The 23,358-nt window shown below is 36.5% G+C and overlaps 1 protein-coding gene across 4 annotated transcripts in view; it reads left to right on the top strand.

Moving 5' to 3' along the window:
• The first annotated feature begins 91 nt into the window (after positions 1-91).
• The window catches only part of LOC106053971 (kynurenine formamidase-like), a 35,430-nt gene continuing 12,163 nt past the window's right edge, over positions 92-23,358 (top strand). Inside the window, exons 1-4 of one of the 4 annotated variants that reach the window (XM_056026996.1) lie at positions 92-110; positions 5,714-5,922; positions 8,659-8,732; positions 20,524-20,636. In XM_056026996.1, coding sequence (XP_055882971.1) covers positions 5,759-5,922; positions 8,659-8,732; positions 20,524-20,636 — 351 coding nt within the window. In that variant the 5' untranslated portion in view covers positions 92-110; positions 5,714-5,758. Of the gene's footprint in view, positions 111-313; positions 333-3,314; positions 3,509-5,713; positions 5,923-8,658; positions 8,733-20,523; positions 20,637-23,358 lie in introns of those variants that run through there. The other 3 variants (XM_056026998.1, XM_056026994.1, XM_056026995.1) reach the window with 3 other exon arrangements.

Raw genomic sequence — 23,358 nt, 5'->3', positions numbered from 1 at the left:
CTAGGTCTAATCACTTTGTAAGACGAGATATTTCAACACTATTTATTGACCTTTTAAAAGTAAAAAACATAGTCAGACGGACTTTGAAACAACTGCTATGATTGACGTAGGTAAGGGAAAAAAACAACAACGTTCAAATATTTTGTTTCAAAACGTATATTATGTGTATTTGTAGTAATTAGCTTAGATCAGTCATGTAATAATATTTGTACTAGATCTAGATTCTAGACCAACAACGATAAATCTGTGCGAATAGAAATATTTTTAACATCTTTTTGTTTAGCTCCATTCCCTATGATTTTATCCCTTGTCTGGACCAGTTGGCAAGGGAGGTAAGTACTAAGATTTTTAAAAAATGTATTATATTATATTATATATATATACATATATATTGTTATAAACTTGGTGGTGGTACAGATGGGGGTAGTGGTGTGTGTGTAGTCAGCCGACGCAAATCGCCCCAGGCCAGCGCTAGACGAGCGGTCAACCGTGACGAGCTACGAGCGGTCATCCGAGTCGAGTGTAAACAGGACGGTTCGAGTAGGATCGGCATCGTGAACAGAGCTCAGGAGCGTCACGAGAGTTGTAGTCATCTGACCACCTAGAAACGTCGAGCGGCGTTCTGTCCGGTTCGAGAAGGCCAGTAGGGACCCTATATAAGAGCGGAGCTGTCGCAGTCAAGACGGTTCAGAAAGGAGGTTCACGACAAGAGTTCAGAACACGGTTCACTACAGTCCGGTAGACTACAGCACAGTTCAGCGGTGTGGTTCTGTACGGAGCATTACGACGGTTCGGTGCGGAGTACTATCAAGTACAGTTGAGACGAACGGCGTCTTGATCTTGGTCTGTGATCGAGTCCGACACAACGAGCCTAGTGTGTGAAGTCAGTCCTGAACTGTTGAACCCAGTGCAAGCCCGGAACGAGACGGAGAGGCCAGTGCAAGAGTTGTTACGGCGGAACGGTGTTATCGGAGAGGTATTTGTACAGTGTACGTGTTGCCAATTGTACAGTATTGGCTGTTATTTATTCAACTATTAAAGTGTTACGTTACTTTGGAGCCCTGAGTTGTCAAGTTCTTTAAGTTGGTGGTGTAAGGTGCAGTTTGCAGAGAGCCTGGATAGTGAGATTCGTAACAATATATATAAAGTTGCACGACTTGGATTTAAGTGTTTATGAAAATAAAAGATTTCATAGCTGATAGTTTCAAATTTTTAAGCGGTGAAATAATTCTATAGACAAAGATTTAAGGGGACTAATTCATTATGCGACCAGATCAGTCAGTACAATTTATTTCCCTTGTTAAATACTATTCAAAATAATTAAATACCAATTTAGTAATTAACTAATTGTTTATTTTTTTATTTTTTTTATTTTTGTTTTGTATGATACAAAAAATAATAGTGCAACATTTCAAATTGATCCGAGATTGGGTTTCGGAGTAATAATGTTTACAAAGATTTAACCAGACAGACAGCCAAAGTGAGTTGATATTAGCTTTGTAATCCCCACTAAATAATTGAAATTTTCGATGTAATATTTTTTTTAACAAAGCTAATGAGCTCTGTTTGCCTGGGTGAATTTTGTACATGTTATTTCTTCCATTTTTAATTCACGCATCAAGGTGAGACTTCAAACAATTATTCATTGTCTAACAACAAAATGAACAAGCAAAAGAAAAAATAGATTACTTTTTGAAAACAGAGCTTACCTAAGGGAAAGATCCGTTAAATACTGCAATTTATCTGAAAGTGGCAGGATTTAGCGCCCTTTCTGTCAAATAAAAATAATTAGTTCATTTTTAAAACTGATTCGTGTCTTGTCGTCTGCTAGGAATAATTCAGCCAAATTTCAACTTGATCCGAGAATGAGAAGTGGCAGAAAAACTGTGTCAAAACGTAATAAGGGAATTCAAGCCATAAATATATGCATCCACATTTCTCATTAAGTAACAGTTATTCCCCTTACTTCGATATGATGTGGGATGCGTAATTGTCAATAGTTAATCAACTTTTTCTTTTTATTGATTCATGTCTTGTCAGGTACAATAAAAAATGAATAATTGTGCAAAGTTTCAACTTGATCCAAGGTTTGAAATGGGAGAAAAAAATATGTTCAAACTTTTTACCAGAATGACGTTTGACGTGCGTTGATATAAGCTTTCTAAATAATTAATGAATTATTAAAAAATGTAACCAATTAGTAGGCCTAAATCAATTTGTCGTAATCAATTTGTTGTAATTGGTTGATTTTGATTTGTATAGAAATACACTAAGCTAAGGGGCGATAAGCATTGTGTATAGAATTAGACCGTTCATTAAAAGTGTTGTAGAATCTATAAATATAATTCTCTTCGTGGCTCAAGAGTTTGGACAGACTAGAGTTATCCTACGTTTTAGAGGCGAAAAAAAAAAGGGGGGGGGGAAATAACAACTAGTTGTTTATACTCTAAAACCTTCTATTTTAATAAATGATTGTATAGTCCAATAGCTAACAGGTTGGCCTTCCATTACGGAGGTTAGAGACCCTTAGTACGAATTCAGACTGAAGCACCTTTTTTTTTTCTTAAACAGCTTTTGAAAAACAACACGCAAAAATTCTATCAGATACCCCTCCCTCCCGCCCTCAAACAAAAAATTGTCTACACAAGTGACTGGACCATAGCACACACTGAGCATTCTACAAGCATGAGAGTTGTGCTGAACACAAACAGTTAATAAACATATTTCCAAAAACACAAAATTTATGATTGTTTGTCCAGATTAAAAACAAAAATAATTAAATTATTGATTCAAAATAATTTCACAAATTATAAGCTCTTATTAAAAAAATAATCGTAAGTCTTATTTAAAATGGTCATGTATTATATATATTTAATAATGTGTAGTCCTCCGACCGTTTATAAGTATATTGTGAATACGACTTAAGGTCATAAAAACAAATTCTCCGTATTTAAGGACCAACATGACGGATTACTGAAATGGCGGTATAGATAGATGCCTATTACCGCACAAAATTAGAATAAGCTCTCTATTAATATTTGTACTGTAACTCGTTTTATATCGAGTCACTACATATACGAATACAACGGGATGCCACATCTATTGTGGGGAATATCAACCGCATTTACCGTCTGATTGTTTTTCCATTAAGCTTGTGTTATCAAGATATAATGAAAAACAAAATAGGGGGACGGAATCTTGCATAAAAGAACACAGCATTAGATTTAGACGTAGTGTGTTTTACAGGATCTAGATGGAAGAAAGAAAAAAAAGGAGGGGGTGGAGAGGGGTTCATGCATCATCCAGATGCCGCTATTTAAGTGCAGGGTTGGTGCTGGAGAGAGACGTAGGCTAGCATCACAGATAAGACCTTGACATGGTGAGCGAACGTCGGGAGCCACAAACGTAAGTTACTTAAAGCCAGGAGCCAGACATTGAAGCGCTGGTGTATGAGGATAAGCTTTGTGCGAAGTAAGTTGTCTTTTGTGTACTATGACATTTGTAACTGGTAAGTTATTTCTAGGAATCCAAAATAATTTCATTCTGAACCCGGTTAATACAAATATGATCGTTTGAGTAGATAAATCTTTTGACCACTAACTTGAATGGATTGGAATGGTCATCCACTTTCCTTCGCTTCTTTCGTTCTGTATCACTCTTAGATTCAAAACCTCATCTTGAACCTCATCTTGAACCTCATCTTGAACCTCATCTTTAACACACATACACCTTAGTTATCTCTTTCTTTTAACTTGTGTGTGTGTGTGTGTGTCCATATTTTAGTCTCTTTCTTTCTCTCTCTGTTTTTTTGTTTATTTTCTATTCTACATTTTCTATTTGTTAGAATGTTTCTCACCTATTTTGTATTTGTTAGAATGTTTCTCACCTATTTTGTATTTGTTAGAATGTTTCTCACCTATTTTCTATTTGTTAGAATGTTTCTCAACTATTTTCTATTTGTTAGAATGTTTCTCACCTATTTTGTATTTGTTAGAATGTTTCTCACCTATTTTCTATTTGTTAGAATGTTTCTCACCTATTTTGTATTTGTTAGAATGTTTCTCACCTATTTTGTATTTGTTAGAATGTTTCTCACCTATTTTGTATTTGTTAGAATGTTTCTCACCTATTTTCTATTTGTTAGAATGTTTCTCACCTATTTTGTATTTGTTAGAATGTTTCTCACCTATTTTGTATTCTCGTTCACTTTCCTCTCATCCACAACTACTCCTCAACACACACACACGATTCTGTTTTTTTTTCTTTCTATTTTATTAACTTTCTCTCATTTTTGTTTCTCTCTCTATCTTACAATCACATTTATTCACATTTATTCACATTTATTCACATTTATTCACATTTATTCACATTTATTCACATTCACTCACATTTACTCACATTTATTCACATTCACTCACATTTATTCACATTTATTCACATTTATTCACATTCACTCACATTTATTCACATTTACTCACATTTACTCACATTTACTCACATTCACTCACATTTACTCACATTTATTCACATTTACTCACATTTATTCACATTCACTCACATTTATTCACATTTACTCACATTTATTCACATTTATTCACATTTATTCACATTCACTCACATTTATTCACATTTACTCACATTTATTCACATTCACTCACATTTATTCACATTTATTCACATTTATTCACATTCACTCACATTTATTCACATTTATTCACATTCACTCACATTTATTCACATTCACTCACATTTATTCATCATTTCTGACCCTAATTTATTCACTTATACTTTTCTTTCCTCGTCCATACTTCTTGCTCTTTGTATGATCGACTCACTGATATAGTCTATAGATATTTTCATATCGATATCACAGTAAGTCTAGAGTCTAGAGAACTCTGCTCATATTGCGATTATATTTCATCTACAAATATTCGTTCAGACTTCCTCCCCCCCCCCTCTCCTTGAATCTTAATTACTGCAGTGATTCTTGGTGGTAAATATGTCGTAAGATTACATATTGGCTGGCGGGCGGTTCTTTTGAGATTACAATACCAACATAATTCTCCTTAACGAGAAGTAATTGAATTCTTCAAGAAGGAACATTAAAAAGATTACACATACAATATAAACATACAGTTTAACCTAATTTTAATAATAGATTAATTGTTAGAGCTTTTATATAGCGCTACTTTCATGCTAATAGCATGCTCAGAGCGCAATGGTCCAAAGAGGAGAAAGAGGTATCTGGGAGAGGGTTTTCCGTGCTGCCTTTAGGCGCTCAGTAAACAAAACTCTGCTCGAGTCGGGTGTCGAACCTTAAGCCCCCTTCTTAGCCAAGCCAAGTTCAAGCGTACTTAGCCTCTCGACCAAGATCCATAGATTAACAAAAGTTCATTTAACGTAATGCTATAAGCCTACCAAATGTTGTGTTGATTGCTTTCCGCTGTATTTAAAATATCTTTACAATTACTATCTGCAATAGATAGCAACGAATCAGAACCTTAGACTGAAAGTTCGCTGTTGACTTTGAACTCCCTTGGCTATTTTTGTGGTTCTATAGGAATCTTACGGTTTCCTGAAATGTAAACATGCTGTTTATTTTGTATACAATGAAAATAACCTTAACATTTGTTACTCGACATTCATCAATGTAATAACCTCAACTAGCTTGCTATATTTGATTTTATTGTGTACTTCATTGTAATTGTTTCAGATTTGAACTGTAAGTCTACATTGACAGAGTGTACACCAGGTCAACATGCGTTCTTGGCATCCATCATTGCTCCTGATACTAATGTCCACAGTGTCAGGGCGAATCATTGATCTATCTCACAAGCATGGGCCTACAACATTCATGGTGCCTGGATTTGAACACTACAACAGAACCTTGGTGAAGACACTAATATTTAATAAAGATGTAGCGTAAGTCTTTATGAAATATTAACCGTTTTCACTAATTGATAAAATAAAATACACTTTTTAACGCTTCAAATATGCATTAGGATGAATAAAGGGAAATAGCTCATGCTATTTTTAGTCGGTAGGGGTGGTAAGTATGATGAACAGAAGAACTAGTCCTAGTCAATAACTGTAAATATCAATCTAAACATAGAAATAAAAAATACTTTTATAAAAATCCTCAAATAAGCTTACCCAAACACATCCGCATTCTATAGTCCCTATTGCCTCTTATGGTCACGGATAAATACATTTTGAGCATAAAAAAATAATATAAGCATCACACTGCTTTGATCATAAAGTGATTGATTACTAAAGACAAGCTAATTATATAAACAATTTGATATCATGTACTACAAACGAATATGCTCCACTGCCTCGAATGTGCCTCACACAGATGTATCAACCCGTGAAATGCTCTTTTAACTTTGACTTGCCATTTTCTTAATAAGAGCCAAACCCTGGTAACGGAATAGACCTAAGGATTATTTCTTTCGAAAGTTTACAATGAAAAAAAAATACATGTCATCGGAGTTTACAGACCAAATAGCTGGATAAGGTGGGAGGAGCCAAGATGTACATTAACATAGCTGGAGGAGGTGGGAGGAGCCAACACGTACATAAACATCGTTTTTTTCCAGAGTAGAACTAGAGCAAAACTTTTAAGTTCCTAATTTTTTTAGACTGTGATGTCTATTTCATTTCTAACATTTGTTTCTCCTAAAGTTTTTGAGTTTTAAAATTCTGTTTCTTATTTGGACATAAAGTATCGCAAACTAGAATCATGTTTAGCAAAGTGTCCGCAAGAAAGTATTTTATTCTTTTCACAATATTGTGCGCTCCGTTAACTTGGAAGTGTAGCAACTTTCTGAGAACTTTCCAATCAAATAATCGCCCAAATGATTCTCTTCAAAGACTTTCGTCTCTTTTTTTTTTTTTCAGCATTGATCATGAACGCATACATCATGAACGCATACATCATGAACGCATACATCATGAACGCATACATCATGAACGCATACATCATGAACGCATACATCATGAACGCATACATCATGAACGCATACAGAGTATTATGTTTGGAAGTGACATGTCCTGATATACTTCTCCTTATAAACGGCCACGGTTTCATTGTAAACGAGAAACAAAAAGATTTGTCTTTAAAATTGAGAAACATAAAAAGTACTTCTACATCCTCTCGTTTAGAATATGTTAGCAAACATAAAGAAATGAATGTACAATACCCTAACCACTTGACGTTCAGAAGTTCAGAACTACACAACAACTAATAAAGAAATGAATGTACAATACCCTAACCACTTGACGTTCAGAAGTTCAGAACTACACAACAACTAATAAAGAAATGAATGTACAATACCCTAACCACTTGACGTTCAGAAGTTCAGAACTACACAACAACTAATAAAGAAATGAATGTACAATACCCTAACCACTTGACGTTCAGAAGTTCAGAACTACACAACAACTAATAAAGAAATGAATGTACAATACCCTAACCACTTGACGTTCAGAAGTTCAGAACTACACAACAACTAATAAAGAAATGAATGTACAATACCCTAACCACTTGACGTTCAGAAGTTCAGAACTACACAACAACTAATAAAGAAATGAATGTACAATACCCTAACCACTTGACGTTCAGAAGTTCAGAACTACACAACAACTAATAAAGAAATAACTGTACAATACCCTAACCACTTGACGTTCAGAAGTTCAGAACTACACAACAACTAATAAAGAAATGAATGTACAATACCCTAACCACGTGACGTTCAGAACTACACAACAACTAATAATGAAACTGTTTAATGAACACGAAATAGTATTTACATATTACGGAAATGGGATTAGTCTAGGTCAGTGATGCCCAACCTAATTTGGCCTGCAGGTCATTTTAATTTCAGACACTCGTGTCGCGGGCCACATGACCGAAAATGAAAAATGTGCAAAAATAAAAACGAAATGAAATGGACCTGAAACAATTTGATTAGAAACTTGTGGATCTAGTTCTTACATAAGTTAATGGGATAGTGGAAGCTAATCTTTTATTTTTTACTCGTCGGCTACTGGCTTTATTTCTCTAGTTAAAATGTGATAATAATCGTAGATATTTTACAAACGGCCTATTTTCTTGTCTCTTTTTGGTAAATATTCCCAATCTCTTGTTTAACAATCTTTTATTCGCGGCACAAACCAAGAATGATGTCATATTTTTTTTATAACCCGTTAATATGTTGTTTTTTTAGAACAGCCACGCTTTACAAAAAATATGTTGGCTTATAACCAATTTTTTCCCCCCAAAAGTGAAGTTCACTTTTCCTGGTAGATTATAAATTCAGAGTTTACTTGCAGTTTGTTTGGCACCCCATTTCATAAGGCATAAGCCTATACATTTTAAATGCCATTGTCCATCAGAGAAAAAGTCAGAGCCCTAACGTAGGTAAAGAAACATTTTGAAACCTTTTTTTCTGGAAAAGAAAGGGGCGGGTGAATTTTCTACACTTTGTACCGACGTTTCGGCGTGCCGGGAAAAACTACGTCGCGGGCCATATCTGGCCCGCTGGCAGTATTTGGTGCATCTCTAGTCTAAGGCTTCGTCTTGCTAGCTAAACAGATGCTATTTATTGTTTTCATTTTTATTTATTTTTATTTTATTTTTTTTTTTTTTTTGTTAAGTGTCGAGACAGCGGTTTACTCTTCGAATGAGCATGGTGGAACTCACATGGATGCTCCATTGCATTTTTATAAAGGTAAATCAATTTGTATTGTCTATTGTCACCTAGCGGGTTGCTTCAGGGTCATACTACAAAAAAAAAAAAAAAAAAACTTGAAATTTCACAGAATAATTGCTAGCATCACAGATCATCATTTATTATATATCATAGAAGTGCGAGAATAGTTCTGGAAAGTTCTGTAATGTTCTGGAAAGTTCTGTAATGTTCTGAAAAGTTCTGTAATGTTCTGGAAAGTTCTAGAATGTTCTGGAAAGTTGTGGAATGTTCTAGAAGGGACAAAAAGTAAATAATATAGGGCATATCAAGAGACCTGGGTATTCAGTGGAGAGATCTTCGACTAGAGTTAATGTATTTCAATTCAATTGTATTGTACATTTATAAAGTCGTTATATCATCATAGTGATTTCAAGTTTTGTATTTATTTGAAAAATATTTCCTTTTTGAGTTTATACTTTTAAGTAGTATGTCCGCCATCACGATATTGTTTGAGTGTTCTTAGATTGATTTACAGAATAGTTGTAGAGTGAGTTAAAGCATCCGAAGCTTCACACAATGACAATTCTTCTTGTCAAACGTTTTCTGCACCCTTGGCTTGAGGTAGAGAGACGAAAATGTAAACCAACCGATTAGTACACAGCCCAAATGGCTACCTTATGGATGTCAACTGTTCAGATTAGTACACACCCCAAATGGCTACCTTATGGATGTCAACTGTTCACATTAGTACACACCCCAAATGGCTACCTTATGGATGTCAACTATTCAGATTAGTACACAGCCCAAACGGCTACCTTATGAATGTCAACCGTTCATTCAGGAAGAAGCAGCATTAAGCAGACATTAAGCAGACAGTGTCAGTCGAATGTGAGGGGAATAAATTATGTATCATAATAAATAAAACAAGATTACAAAGAGAGTTTGTGTTACACAAACTCAGAGGCGGCCCCCGTCGAAGTCGGATCCCTGTCGGATCTGCATATTAGCAAATAATATTAAAGAGGTGATTTAATTTTGATGGTCAAAAGTAATAATGTTTCAAAGATTCATTTGCCGTAAATTTAAATTTAAATTTAATAAAAAATAGTAGATTAGTTTTAGTATATTAAAACATTACAATATTGATCAAAACGTTTGGAAATGAAAATCTACACTTTTTTTTACACTTTAAGTTTAGAAATTGAAATTCTACATCTTAATCTAGTCTATTTTAGTCTAAACTAGATCTAGAAATTCTAGATCTAGACTCTAAAATAATTTTAATTAGAATATAAATCCAGATCTAGATATACTGTAATAAAAATCTAGATCTAGTTTTAAAAAATCTAGATTAGATCTTATTCAAGATATCATTCCTTTTTTAAACGCGAGTCACATAACGAGGCTTAATAAACATTACTATACCGAGTTCTTTTTTCATTTCATTTGAAGAATTAATTCCATATAACGTCAGAGGGAAAAAAAAACACTACGTCACACGGTCTAGCTAGACTAAAAATCGCCTTCATCAATAAGAGCCATTTATCCAGTGATCATAGACATTGGTGCACCGAGTGCGTTCTTTAAGCATTTCATTTAAAGAATTCATTCCATATGACGTCAAAGGAAAAAAAACACTACGTCACACAGCCTAGCTAGAATAAAAATCGCCTTCATCATTACGAGCCATTTATCGAGTGTTCATAGACATTGGTGCACCGAGTGCGTTCTTTTAGCATTTCTTTTAAAGTATTCATTCCATATGACGTCAAAGGTAAAAAAACACTACGTCACACGGCCTAGCTAGACTAAAAATCACCTTCATCAATACGAGCCTTTTATCGAGTGTTCATAGCCATTGGTGCACCGAGTGCGTTCTTTTAGCATTTCATTTATAGAATTCATTCCATATGACGTCAAAGGAAACAAAAACACTACGTCACACGGCCTAGCTAGAATAAAAATCGCCTTCATCATTACGAGCCATTTATCGAGTGTTCATAGACATTGGTGCACCGAGTGCGTTCTTTTAGCATTTCTTTTAAAGAATTTATTTCATATGACGTCAAGGGAAAAAAAACACTACGTCACACGGCTTAGTTAGACTAAAATAGGTTTTCATCAATACGAGCAATTTTTTGAGGGTTAATAGACATTGGTGCACCGAGTGCGTTCTTTTAACATTAGCCTACATTTAAAGAGTCCATTCATATGACGTCAAAGAAAAAAATTCCATTACCTCACAATAGGCTAGTACCTGTACCATAAAAAATGTCTTTATTTACACGAGATATTTAACAAGGGTTCATAGACATTGGTGCACTGAGTTCTAATAGAATTTATTTAAAAAGGATCAAAGCCGCATTGTTTTTGCGTTTTGTCTGTCAGTCGGTCTGTCCGTCATCTTGATATAAAAAAAGAACAACTAAAAGTTATTAAAAATTGATTAACCTTTATTTTACGTTTCAAAACATCGCAATAATTTTTAGGTATGAACACAATTGAAAAGTTTATATAATAGATTGTTCCGGATGTTTGTTTAAATAGTAAAAGAAAAAGAGAATTTCAGATAAATGTAATACTGTTAATTAAATTTTTTGGATGGTATCGTATACAAATTAGATGTACTACAGCCATGTGGAGAGATTTTCATACCTTACTTTGGTGTTTGGATTCTGTTTTCCTTAAAAATCGGAACATAATATTAACAATAATTAGATTTTTACATGTTTTAGGTAGAAAGTTAAATGTACTATAAGAGAGTAGTGAGTTAAAATATTTTTCATAAAAATCCGTAAAAACATTATTTCGTAAATGAGAAGATTATTTGTTTATTAATTAGAAGAGGGAGTTCAAACAATTATTTGGCGTTAGTAGATTTTTAAATAAATTCGGAAATTTCTGGCGACGATTTGTAAGAAACAAAATCCGGAACTTTCTTTATCGATTACAAAACTTCTATGTTATGTTTTAGCAAGAAAATTAAACGTCTAAAAAGTAATTTTCAGTAATCAATTCTAGTAAATTACGTTTTATTAGAGCCCTGAACAACCTATTGTCGATATTTTAAAAGTTTGTTTAAAGATTAAAATACGGAAAAATTTGATATTAATAACCAAATTATAGTGACGCATTGTCAAATAATATAAGTGTAATATTAGTAAATTATGTGATTTCAAACAATCATTAGGCATAATTCATGTTTTATAAAACAATATCCGGAACATTTTTACACTTAATGAAATATAAGTCAGTATAGAGATTTTGATTTAGCATTAATATGCTATTTACATAAAAAACGGAACAACATATTATTGATAATGTGTTTTTGCAACGTTTAAGCATGGAAATTGAATGTAATATAAATTAGAAGAGCAAACAAACATTTGTTGTGGTTGATTAGTTTTGCACAAAAAAATCCGGAACAATCAATTTTTAGATACTCAAAACTATTGACATGTTACGGGAGGAACATTAAAGGGTAAATCAGATTTTCAATAGCTTTTAGTGTTCTAGCTTTTTTAATCTAATCGTGACGGACATACCGACCAACAGACAAAACGCACAAAAATAATCTTCTTTCATTCGGATGGGGGCACTAAACAAAAAATAAATAAAATCTGATTTTTTTAAAAAGTTTAAGGAATTATTTTAGTACCTGATCATGTAGCGACGTTACGCTACTGCACGAAAATCGCTGCATAAAAAGTCCATTAAAAAAAATGTGTGTGATATTTACATACAAAATGCATTATTAGCCTTTATAAACAAACAGAAATGTTTTCTTTTAATTTTAGAAGCTAGTTGACCAGAAAAAACATTTTAAACTATTATTTATATTTGTTGTAAACATTTCCTGTACATTTTAAAAATATATTTGACTTAGAGATACTGAAAATACACAAGAATTGTCCATCTTTGTTAGCATATTGTAACATTGCCTCCCTTACATTTACGTAATTGTTTTCGAATTGGTGTATTTTTATGAAAAAATCGCTTGCATAATTAATTTTATAAATTAAACAGTTTGCTTTTAGAAAACCAAAAGTAGCCGTTGCACCTAAACTTTTGAAGCCGCATTTAATGATGAAATAATATTTTTCATATCTCTTCTAGTTTTCGAGATCTGAGTGTGATAGACGACATACGGACATACGGACAGACGGACAGACGGACATTTTGCACAAACCTAATAGCGGCTTTTTCCCCTTACGGGGGCCGCTAATAAAAGCGATAAAATCGTTGTCACACATCGAGACATCTATCTATCTAGATATCCATCTGTCTGTCTGCCCTCCGTGGTCACACATCGAGACATCTATCTATCTAGATATCCATCTGTCTGTCTGCCCTCCGTGGTCACACATCGAGACATCTATCTATCTAGATATCCATCTGTCTGTGAACCCTCCGTGGTCACACATCGAGACATCAATCTATCTAGATATCCATCTGTCTGTCTGCTCTCCGTGGTCACACATCGAGACATCAATCTATCTAGATATCCATCTGTCTGTCTGCCCTCCGTGGTCACACATCGAGACATCAATCTATCTAGATATCCATCTGTCTGTCTGCCCTCCGTGGTCACACATCGAGACATCAATCTATCTAGATATCCATCTGTCTGTCTGCCCTCCGTGGTCACACATCGAGACATCAATCTATCTAGATATCCATCTGTCTGTCTGCCCTCCGTGGTCACACATCGAGACATCTATCTATCTAGATATCCATCTGTCTGTCTGCTCTCCGTGGTCACACATCGAGACATCTATCTATCTAGATATCCATCTGTCTGTCTGCCCTCCGTGGTCACACATCGAGACATCAATCTATCTAGATATGCATCTGTCTGTCTGCCCTTGGTGGTCACACATCGAGACATCTATCTATCTAGATATCCATCTGTCTGTCTGCCCTTCGTGGTCACACATCGAGACATCTATCTATCTAGATATCCATCTGTCTGTCTGCCCTCCGTGGTCACACATCGAGACATCTATCTATCTAGATATCCATCTGTCTGTGAACCCTCCGTGGTCACACATCGAGACATCAATCTATCTAGATATCCATCTGTCTGTGAACCCTCCGTGGTCACACATCGAGACATCTATCTATCTAGATATCCATCTGTCTGTGAACCCTCCGTGGTCACACATCGAGACATCAATCTATCTAGATATCCATCTGTCTGTGAATCCTCCGTGGTCACACATCGAGACATCAATCTATCTAGATATCCATCTGTCTGTCTGCCCTCCGTGGTCACACATCGAGACATCTATCTATCTAGATATCCATCTGTTTGTCTGCCCTCCGTGGTCACACATCGAGACATCTATCTATCTAGATATCCATCTGTCTGTCTGCCCTCCGTGGTCACACATCGAGACATCAAACTATCTAGATATCCATCTGTCTGTCTGCTCTACGTGGTCACACATCGAGACATCTATCTATCTAGATATCCATCTGTCTGTCTGCCCTCCGTGGTCACACATCGAGACATCTATCTATCTAGATATCCATCTGTCTGTCTGCTCTACGTGGTCACACATCGAGACATCTTTCTATCTAGATATCCATCTGTCTGTGAACCCTCCGTGGTCACACATCGAGACATCAATCTATCTAGATATCCATCTGACTGTCTGCCCTCCGTGGTCACACATCGAGACATCAATCTATCTAGATATCCATCTGTCTAATAATCCTCCGTGGTCACACATCGAGACATCAATCTATCTAGATATCCATCTGTCTGTCTGCCCTCCGTGGTCACACATCGAGACATCAATCTATCTAGATATCCATCTGTCTGTCTGCCCTCCGTGGTCAAACATCGAGACATCAATCTATCTAGATATCCATCTGTCTGTCTGCTCTCCGTGGTTACACATCGAGACATCAATCTATCTAGATATCCATCTGTCTGTCTGCCCTCCGTGGTCACACATCGAGTCATCAATCTATCTAGATATGCATCTGTCTGTCTGCCCTCCGTGGTCACACATCGAGACATCAATCTATCTAGATATGCATCTGTCTGTCTGCCCTCCGTGGTCACACATCGAGACATCTATCTATCTAGATATCTATCTGTCTGTCTGCCCTCCGTGGTCACACATCGAGACATCTATCTATTTAGATATCTATCTGTCTGTCTGCTCTCCGTGGTCACACATCGAGACATCAATCTATCTAGATATCCATCTGTCTGTCTGCCCTCCGTGGTCACACATCGAGACATCTATCTATTTAGATATCTATCTGTCTGTCTGCCCTCCGTGGTCACACATCGAGACATCAATCTATCTAGATATCCATCTGTCTGTCTGCCCTCCGTGGTCACACATCGAGACATCTATATATCTAGATATCCATCTGTCTGTGAACCCTCCGTGGTCACACATCGAGACATCAATCTATCTAGATATCCATCTGTCTGTCTGCTCTCCGTGGTCACACATCGAGACATCAATCTATCTAGATATCCATCTGTCTGTCTGCCCTCCGTGGTCACACATCGAGACATCTATCTATCTAGATATCCATCTGACTGTCTTTCCTCCGTGGTCACACATCGAGACATCAATCTATCTAGATATGCATCTGTCTGTCTGCTCTACGTGGTCACACATCGAGACATCTATCTATCTAGATATCCATCTGTCTGTCTGCCCTCCGTGGCCACACATCGAGACATCAAACTATCTAGATATCCATCTGTCTGCTCTACGTGGTCACACATCGAGACATCTATCTTTCTAGATATCCATCTGTCTGTCTGCCCTCCGTGGTCACACATCGAGACATCTATATATCTAGATATCCATCTGTCTGTCTGCCCTCCGTGGTCAAACATCGAGACATCTATCTATCTAGATATCCATCTGTCTGTGAACCCTCCGTGGTCACACATCGAGACATCAATCTATCTAGATATCCATCTGTCTGTGAACCCTCCGTGGTCACACATCGAGACATCAATCTATCTAGATATCCATCTGTCTGTCTGCCCTCCGTGGTCACACATCGAGACATCAATCTATCTAGATATGCATCTGTCTGTCTGCCCTCCGTGGTCACACATCGAGACATCTATCTATCTAGAGATCCATCTGTCTGTCTGCCCTCCGTGGTCACACATCGAGACATCTATCTATTTAGATATCTATCTGTCTGTCTGCTCTCCGTGGTCACACATCGAGACATCAATCTATCTAGATATCTATCTGTCTGTCTGCCCTCCGTGGTCACACATCGAGACATCTATCTATTTAGATATCCATCTGTCTGTGAACCCTCCGTGGTCACACATCGAGACATCAATCTATCTAGATATCCATCTGTCTGTCTGCCCTCCGTTGTCTCACATCGAGACATCAATCTATCTAGATATCCATCTGTCTGTCTGCCCTCCGTGGTCACACATCGAGACATCTATCTATCTAGATATCCATCTGACTGTCTGCCCTCCGTGGTCACACATCGAGACATCAATCTATCTAGATATGCATCTGTCTGTCTGCCCTCCGTGGTCACACATCGAGACATCTATCTATCTAGATATCCATCTGTCTGTCTGCCCTCCGTGGTCACACATCGAGACATCTATCTATTTAGATATCTATCTGTCTGTCTGCTCTCCGTGGTCACACATCGAGACATCAATCTATCTAGATATCTATCTGTCTGCCCTCCGTGGTCACACATCGAGACATCTATCTATTTAGATATCCATCTGTCTGTGAACCCTCCGTGGTCACACATCGAGACATCAATCTATCTAGATATCCATCTGTCTGTCTGCCCTCCGTTGTCTCACATCGAGACATCAATCTATCTAGATATCCATCTGTCTGTCTGCCCTCCGTGGTCACACATCGAGACATCAATCTATCTAGATATCCATCTGTCTGTCTGCCCTCCGTGGTCACACATCGAGACATCAATCTATCTAGATATCCATCTGTCTGTGAACCCTCCGTGGTCACATATCGAGACATCAATCTATCTAGATATCCATCTGTCTGTCTGCTCTCCGTGGTCACCAGGGGCGGACTGGCTATATGGGCAAACGGGCAAATGCCCGGTGGGCCGGTACCAAATGGGCCGGTCTGGTCGCGACCAAAGAAAAAAAAAATTAACGCAGACAACTTAAAAAAAAAGTGACAGCAGCAAGACACAAAGGCCCGAACACGTTTACTTGTTGTTTTTTTTTTTATTCTTATTACAATTAATTTTGTTTGAAATTCATCAAGAATATCAACAACAAAAAAATACACTATACACTGTATGTGTTATCATTTGCAAAACGTTAGACCGTACTTTCCACAATGCACGAGCGGCATGGACTGCTTTGATGTCTTCGAGGCTGTGTTAGGCCTCATCATTTTGCTGGTCGGCATGGGCCTTTGATGGCACTCCCATTTAGTTTTTCTCCTTCCCTCCTCCGTCTTTTAATGGTTCCATGAAAGTTAACGAAAAAGAGGGATGAGAGAGGTTAAGTTAGAAAACATTGCTATAAAGCTGCAAAAAAAAGGCGCGAAAATTAGAAATTAACTTTAACACATACACACAGCCGCGAAATTGCAAACCACCCTACTTATTCACATCTCAATAGGGGTATAAAGCTATTCTTTCTGCGATTTGATAAGAAAAAGTAAGTTTCTTTTTGTTTATTTTTAATAACATAGATCTAAAAATACTACACTTAATTAAAATATTTAATAAAAAAAATAAATCTATATCTAAATCAATTTTTACAATTATAATTAATGGCTAATTTATGCTTAATAAAAATAATAAGGCTAGTCTTCGAGTCCGAAGATTAGTGAGGAATGCAGTATTTCCCTTAACTGCGCAGCCCCAGCTGAGACCAACATATTTTGACACATCCAGGGCAAACATAACCATTTCCGCAGGTGGTCGATTTAGATTTTACATTCACCGTCTACGTTTGTCCTCGGCAGCAGATTTTCTTCTGCTCTCAAATGTGTATCCCGCGGCCTTCGTGAGTGACCTCCAGCTGTCTCGTTCAGAGGCCGCATTCAACCAGGTGCTCTCTTCTACGCCAGCCAAGGAAAGTTGACGCCTAAGCTGGTCTTTGAATCGTTTCAGTGGGACGCCTCTGTTACATCGACCACCTATTAGCTCACCAAAAAAGACGGGATACGCGGCCTACCCAGCGTAACTGTCGGACCAAAAGAAGTCCCTCTATACTGTCCATACCGGCGTTCGCAGAGGACATCGCTGTTTGTAGTGCGGTCTTGCCACCGTATGTCTATGATAGAGCGCTAGCATCTTTGGTAGAAGCGCTCAAGAAGTCTTAGATGTTTCCTGTATAGTGTCCATGTCTCAGAGCCATACAGAAGGGTTGAGAGAACCACCACCTGGTTTTTGTAGGCATGCGGAGCGATCTGTTCCGCCAAACTCTCGCCTAAAGGCGTCCAAAAGCGCTACTAGCCCTGGCCAGACGGTTATCAACTTCCCTTGAAAGTGAGGCGTCATTTGACACTATACTGCATAGATATGTGAAGTGGTCTACCACATTAAGGGGCTGTCCGTTTACGGTGATCCTTGGGGCTGAGTATGTTTTATTGGGTGACTTCTGGAACATGACTTCTGTTTTCCCGAGGTTTATACATAGACATAAAGAGGCGGCAGCGTATGCAAATTCGTTTATCGCGTTCTGGAGGTCATGTTAATTGTGAGCTAGCAGGGCGCAATCATCGGCATAGAGTAGCTCCGTTATGACCATCTCCTTTGTTTTTGTATGGGATAGTAGACGTCGAAGATTGAACATATTGCCGTCAGAACGAAACCGGATATAGATGCCTTCGTGCAATCGCTGCCTCATTTGACCCAGCATTACGCCAAAGAAGATAGCGAATAGAGTAGGAACAAGTACACAGCCCTGCTTCACACCATTTTCTATTGGGAAGTGATAAGAAAGGGCACCATTGTGTCTGATCTGGCCTCTTTGACCCACGTGAAGCTGCTTGAGAATGGATAGAAACGTAGATGGGCATCCCAGCCTAGCTAAAATCCTCCACAAACCATCGCGACTGACTGTGTCGAAAGCCTTGGTGAGGTCCACAAAGGCAGCGTATAGGTTTAAGTTCTGCTCTTTGCATTTTTCTTGTAATTGTCGCAGAACAAATATCATGTCAGATGTACCTCTACCGGCTCTGAAACCACATTGGCTTTCAGATAAGACTTCGTCCACTAAAGAGTGGGTTAGTCGGTCGAGCAACTTAGTATGAAGTCATTATTGATGAAAATTATTACAATAATTACAATAATTTATATAGCGCTGTCACATCCGATATTTAATGAAAGGAGTTTTATATTTTCAATAATGGGTCATGGTATATTCCTATACAAATGGCGTTTTTGAGAATGTACTAGGAGGAAGCAAGAGCTATTCACATTAAGTAAGTGCCTCTCTAACCGTTCTACTTTGTCTTGTCTCTTAATGGAATGGGTTGCCTGAGTCAGCCAGGAAAACCAATGATTTAGTATATTTTAAGTCACAGATCAACATACATGACTAGATTGACAAATGAAATGCGTAAGACGTAACAATTTTATTTTTTGAAGAATCGTCTGTAATCTGTAAGTAATACCAAAAAGCTTCAAACTCATTAGGCTGCTATTGTATTGTTTATAGTTTTTATAAATAGAATACATTATGTAATCCTACGAATGCATACATCCAGTTTTCGATGCATTATCAAACTTTATATATTTTGTAGAGAATTAGGCTTACACCTATAATATAACAGATGCGCGTAGCCGGGAGGGGAGGGTCTTCAAACCATCACTTGCCTCAGACCTCATTGTCTGAAAAGGAAATTTTACTTACTGCCCATTGCAGCCAACTTAAGCAAACTAGTCACCAAATTTCATGGGCGTAGCCAAAAGGGGTTTTGTGGTTTCCCTTCCCCCTCCAGTACAAAAACTAAAGCATTTTACCATTTTCTACCAGTCGCTGGACTCCATTGAATAGCAGATTTGGTTTTTGAATTTTTTTAGCGAAAGAGTAGCAGGCTAATTGCACTGTAGATACCTCAGAATATGCATTTTTAAAGCTTAAAATAACGAAAATAATAGGAGGAGCTCACAGCGCTACCCCGGACTTCCTAGCTGCCCTTTGGCGGTGTGTACTGTCTTTCCACTAATTATAGGAAGACAGTATTCTAGGCTAGAAAAAAAAACGTTTGAAAGAATTAAAGATCCGAATATAATGAAGGTTAATTACATACACACACACATATATATATGTATATAAATTGCGGAGTGAGGTAAAAATCCCCCCCCCCAACCGAAAATATATGACATGCCATTTGTGGGCCGGTTTATATGGTAATGCCCGGGCCGATTTTGATACCCAGTCCGCCCCTGGTGGTCACACATCGAGACATCTATCTATCTAGATATCCATCTGTCTGTCTGCCCTCCGTTGTCAGCACAACGGATGGAGGTCCCGAAACTAAAAATCGCAGTATTCATCATGATTCGAACCGGGACCCCAAGCCAAGCGCTTTAAAATACGGCCACTGCGCCCCCTTGTCTATGATCTATTTTCTTTGAAATGTTTATATTTTTTTTTGTTGTCTTTAAGCTAGAACAAACATACAATTTAATGAGATTTGAAATGTGTTTCTGGATATAAAAATATGTGACTTACAAGAAAAGGTATGAATTATTTTAAAAGACGAAATAATTATCAAAGCCTAGAATTAATCTAACTAGTAGACGCAAATGATTCCTACATGTTCTTATTTTTGACCTCTGTGTTTTTATATTTCCATATCAGTTGGGATGACTCTTGATAACATTCCGTTAGAAAATACAATCGCTGAAGGTGTCATGATTGATGTGTCAGACGAAGCCAGCAAAAATATTGAATATAAGGTACCTCTGTCAAAGGTGAGTGCTCACAATTCAATTCATTATTACAAATTTTGACTTTCGTCTGACCACAAATCCAAAATTATCAAGATAATAGTATTGTTTAGAAGGTGACCTCTGCACGTGGTATATAATTGTAAGAAGACACAAAGGCTTGGCGTTGTATTAGTATAATACACATGTAATGCGTTCAACAGACTTGTTACAAAGCTTATATCAACTCACTCTGCCTGTTCGTCTGTGTGTGTGTCTGTCTGGCCAAACCTTTGTACACGTCATTTATTCAACTCCCAATATCGGATCAAGCTGAAATTTTGCACAATTACTTCTTTTACCTGACGACACAAGAATCAATAAAAAGAAATTAACCAATTGGTTAATTACCTATTGGTAATAAATTATTTTGTTTGTCATCTTAAACAAGGGAAAGAAATAGTACTTGACGGAAATGATGGTATAAACTGAATTAGTCCCCGTTATTTTAGATTCTCGCCTGAGTGAGCTCAAACATGAAATAGAAACAATAGATAACTATACAATATTCCATGTTCATAGACTCTTTTCCAGCACATTGGTTACCGCTTTAGCCCACAAGTTCGAATTCAGGTCATTCCCTTTAAAAAAAAAAAACATTTAAAAAAAGCGATCACCCAGATACCCCGTTCTTTTCCCCCCACCCCTTTCCAAGCACGAAATTTCATTAAACAAAAACAATTGGTAGAAATATATTTCTAATTGCACAGATTTTTAGCGGCCCCCGTTAGTGGAAAAGCCGCTATTAGGTTTGTGCAAAATGTCATTCTGTCACACTCAGATCTCGAAAACTAGAAGAAAAATGAAAAATATTGTTTCACCATGCGATGCGGCTTGAAAAATTTAGGTGCAACGGCTACTTTTGGTTTTGTAAAAGCAAGCCATTTAATTTATAACATTATGCAAGCGATTTTTTTCATAAAAATACACAAATTCAAAACAATTACGTAAATGTAAGGGAGGCAATGTTACAATATGTTAACAAAGAAAGACAATTTTTTGTGTATTTTCAGTATCACTAAGTTGAATATATTTATAAAATGTACAAGAAATCTTCATAGCAAATATTAATATTAGTTAATGGTGTATTTTCTGGTCAACTAGCTGCTAAAATTAAAAGAAAAAATTTATGTTTATTTATAAAGGCTAAGAATGCACTTTGTATGCAAATATCACGCACATTTTTTTAAATGGACTTTTATACAGCGACTTTCGTGCAGTTGCGTAATGCCACGGTACCGTCAGGCGACAGAGTTATTCCTTAAACAATTTTCTGGCTGCAGCCTAGTCCACGATCATGCTGGAATGTGTTTTTGAAACTATTTCCTTCATAAAAATGTTGTTTTTATGAAATTTTCTTTGTATTATTATTTAATATAAAATAATATGTTATATGTTTTCTTTGAAAAAAAAAAAAAAAAAAGCCCAATAAAGAGGGCAATAGCCCAAAAAAGAGGCAAAGAAAAGAGGCAAAAGCCGAAGGATTCCTAGGATGTACTAAGCTCGACAACTGAAGTCAAAAGCTTATATTCTTGGACAATAAGCTGAGGTATCCTAAAAAAAAAAAAATTAAACAATTTGAAAACAAACCAATGCCAACCAATGTTTGTTTGCTCCTCCAACGTAGATCACATGTCATGTCCGTGCTAGGAACTAGGAAGTTGTTCCGGAAGTTGTTTTATACAAAAAAATTATGTCAAACGATTATTTGAAATAGTAACATTGACTTACATTACCCTTATATTCTTGGACAATATGTCACTATAGTTTAATTATCAATAGCCCATTGTTCCGTATTTTTAACTTAAAACAAATTTATGTCAAATGACTTTTTTTTTTTTAAATATCGACAATAGGTTGTTCAGGATTTTAAAATAAGAAAGTAATTTAATAGAAACGATTATTGAAAAACACTTTTTACACTTATATGACATTGAATTTTCTTGCTGAAACATTACAGAAGTTTTTTTTATCTGTTAAGAATGTTCTGGATTTGGTTTTCAGAAAGAAATCAACCTACATTACTTTAATTTTCTTACAAATCGTCGCCAAAATTGTTCCGAATTTTATTTGAAAAATTTATTAATCCAAATAACTGTTTGAAATCCCTCTTCTAATAAATAAAACAAATAATCTTCTTCTCATTTACGAATATCGGTTGTTCCGGATTTTTATGAAAAACTTTCTAACTCTATTTATATAAAATTGCACTTCTTCTGTATATTACATTTAATTTTTTAGCTAAACGTTTCAAAATCTAATTATCGTTAATATTATGTTCCGATTTGTAAGGAAAACAATTTCCTAACATCTGTCCACAAAGCTAATTTTCATACGGGACCATATCAAAAATGTAATTAACGGTATTAGATCTATCTAGAGTTCTCTTTTTCTCTCACTATATATACAAACATAGTTGTGATAACACAATAAAGCTCAAATAACGAAATAAAAAAACAGAAGCGAAAGGCTAACAATATAAGTCGACGCTGATAGTGAATGTCGAACAAGAAGTTTAATAATAACGAATGGAACCGTCGAATGTCGTGAAGCTAAATCTATACGCCCATCAAGCCCGTCTCTCTCTAAAGCCTTAAGAAGTATTCTGTTTACATTTCGCTATTCTTCTTAAAAACCTAGAATAGTTTTTACTAGTCGCGTCATTGTCTCTCAGTCAAAACTTTCCCTTTCTATGAAACAAATAACT

Source organism: Biomphalaria glabrata, chromosome 4 (genome assembly GCF_947242115.1).
Source record: "Biomphalaria glabrata chromosome 4, xgBioGlab47.1, whole genome shotgun sequence".
Taxonomy (NCBI): Eukaryota; Metazoa; Mollusca; class Gastropoda; family Planorbidae; genus Biomphalaria; species Biomphalaria glabrata.
This window is presented reverse-complemented; position numbering and strand designations above follow the sequence as displayed.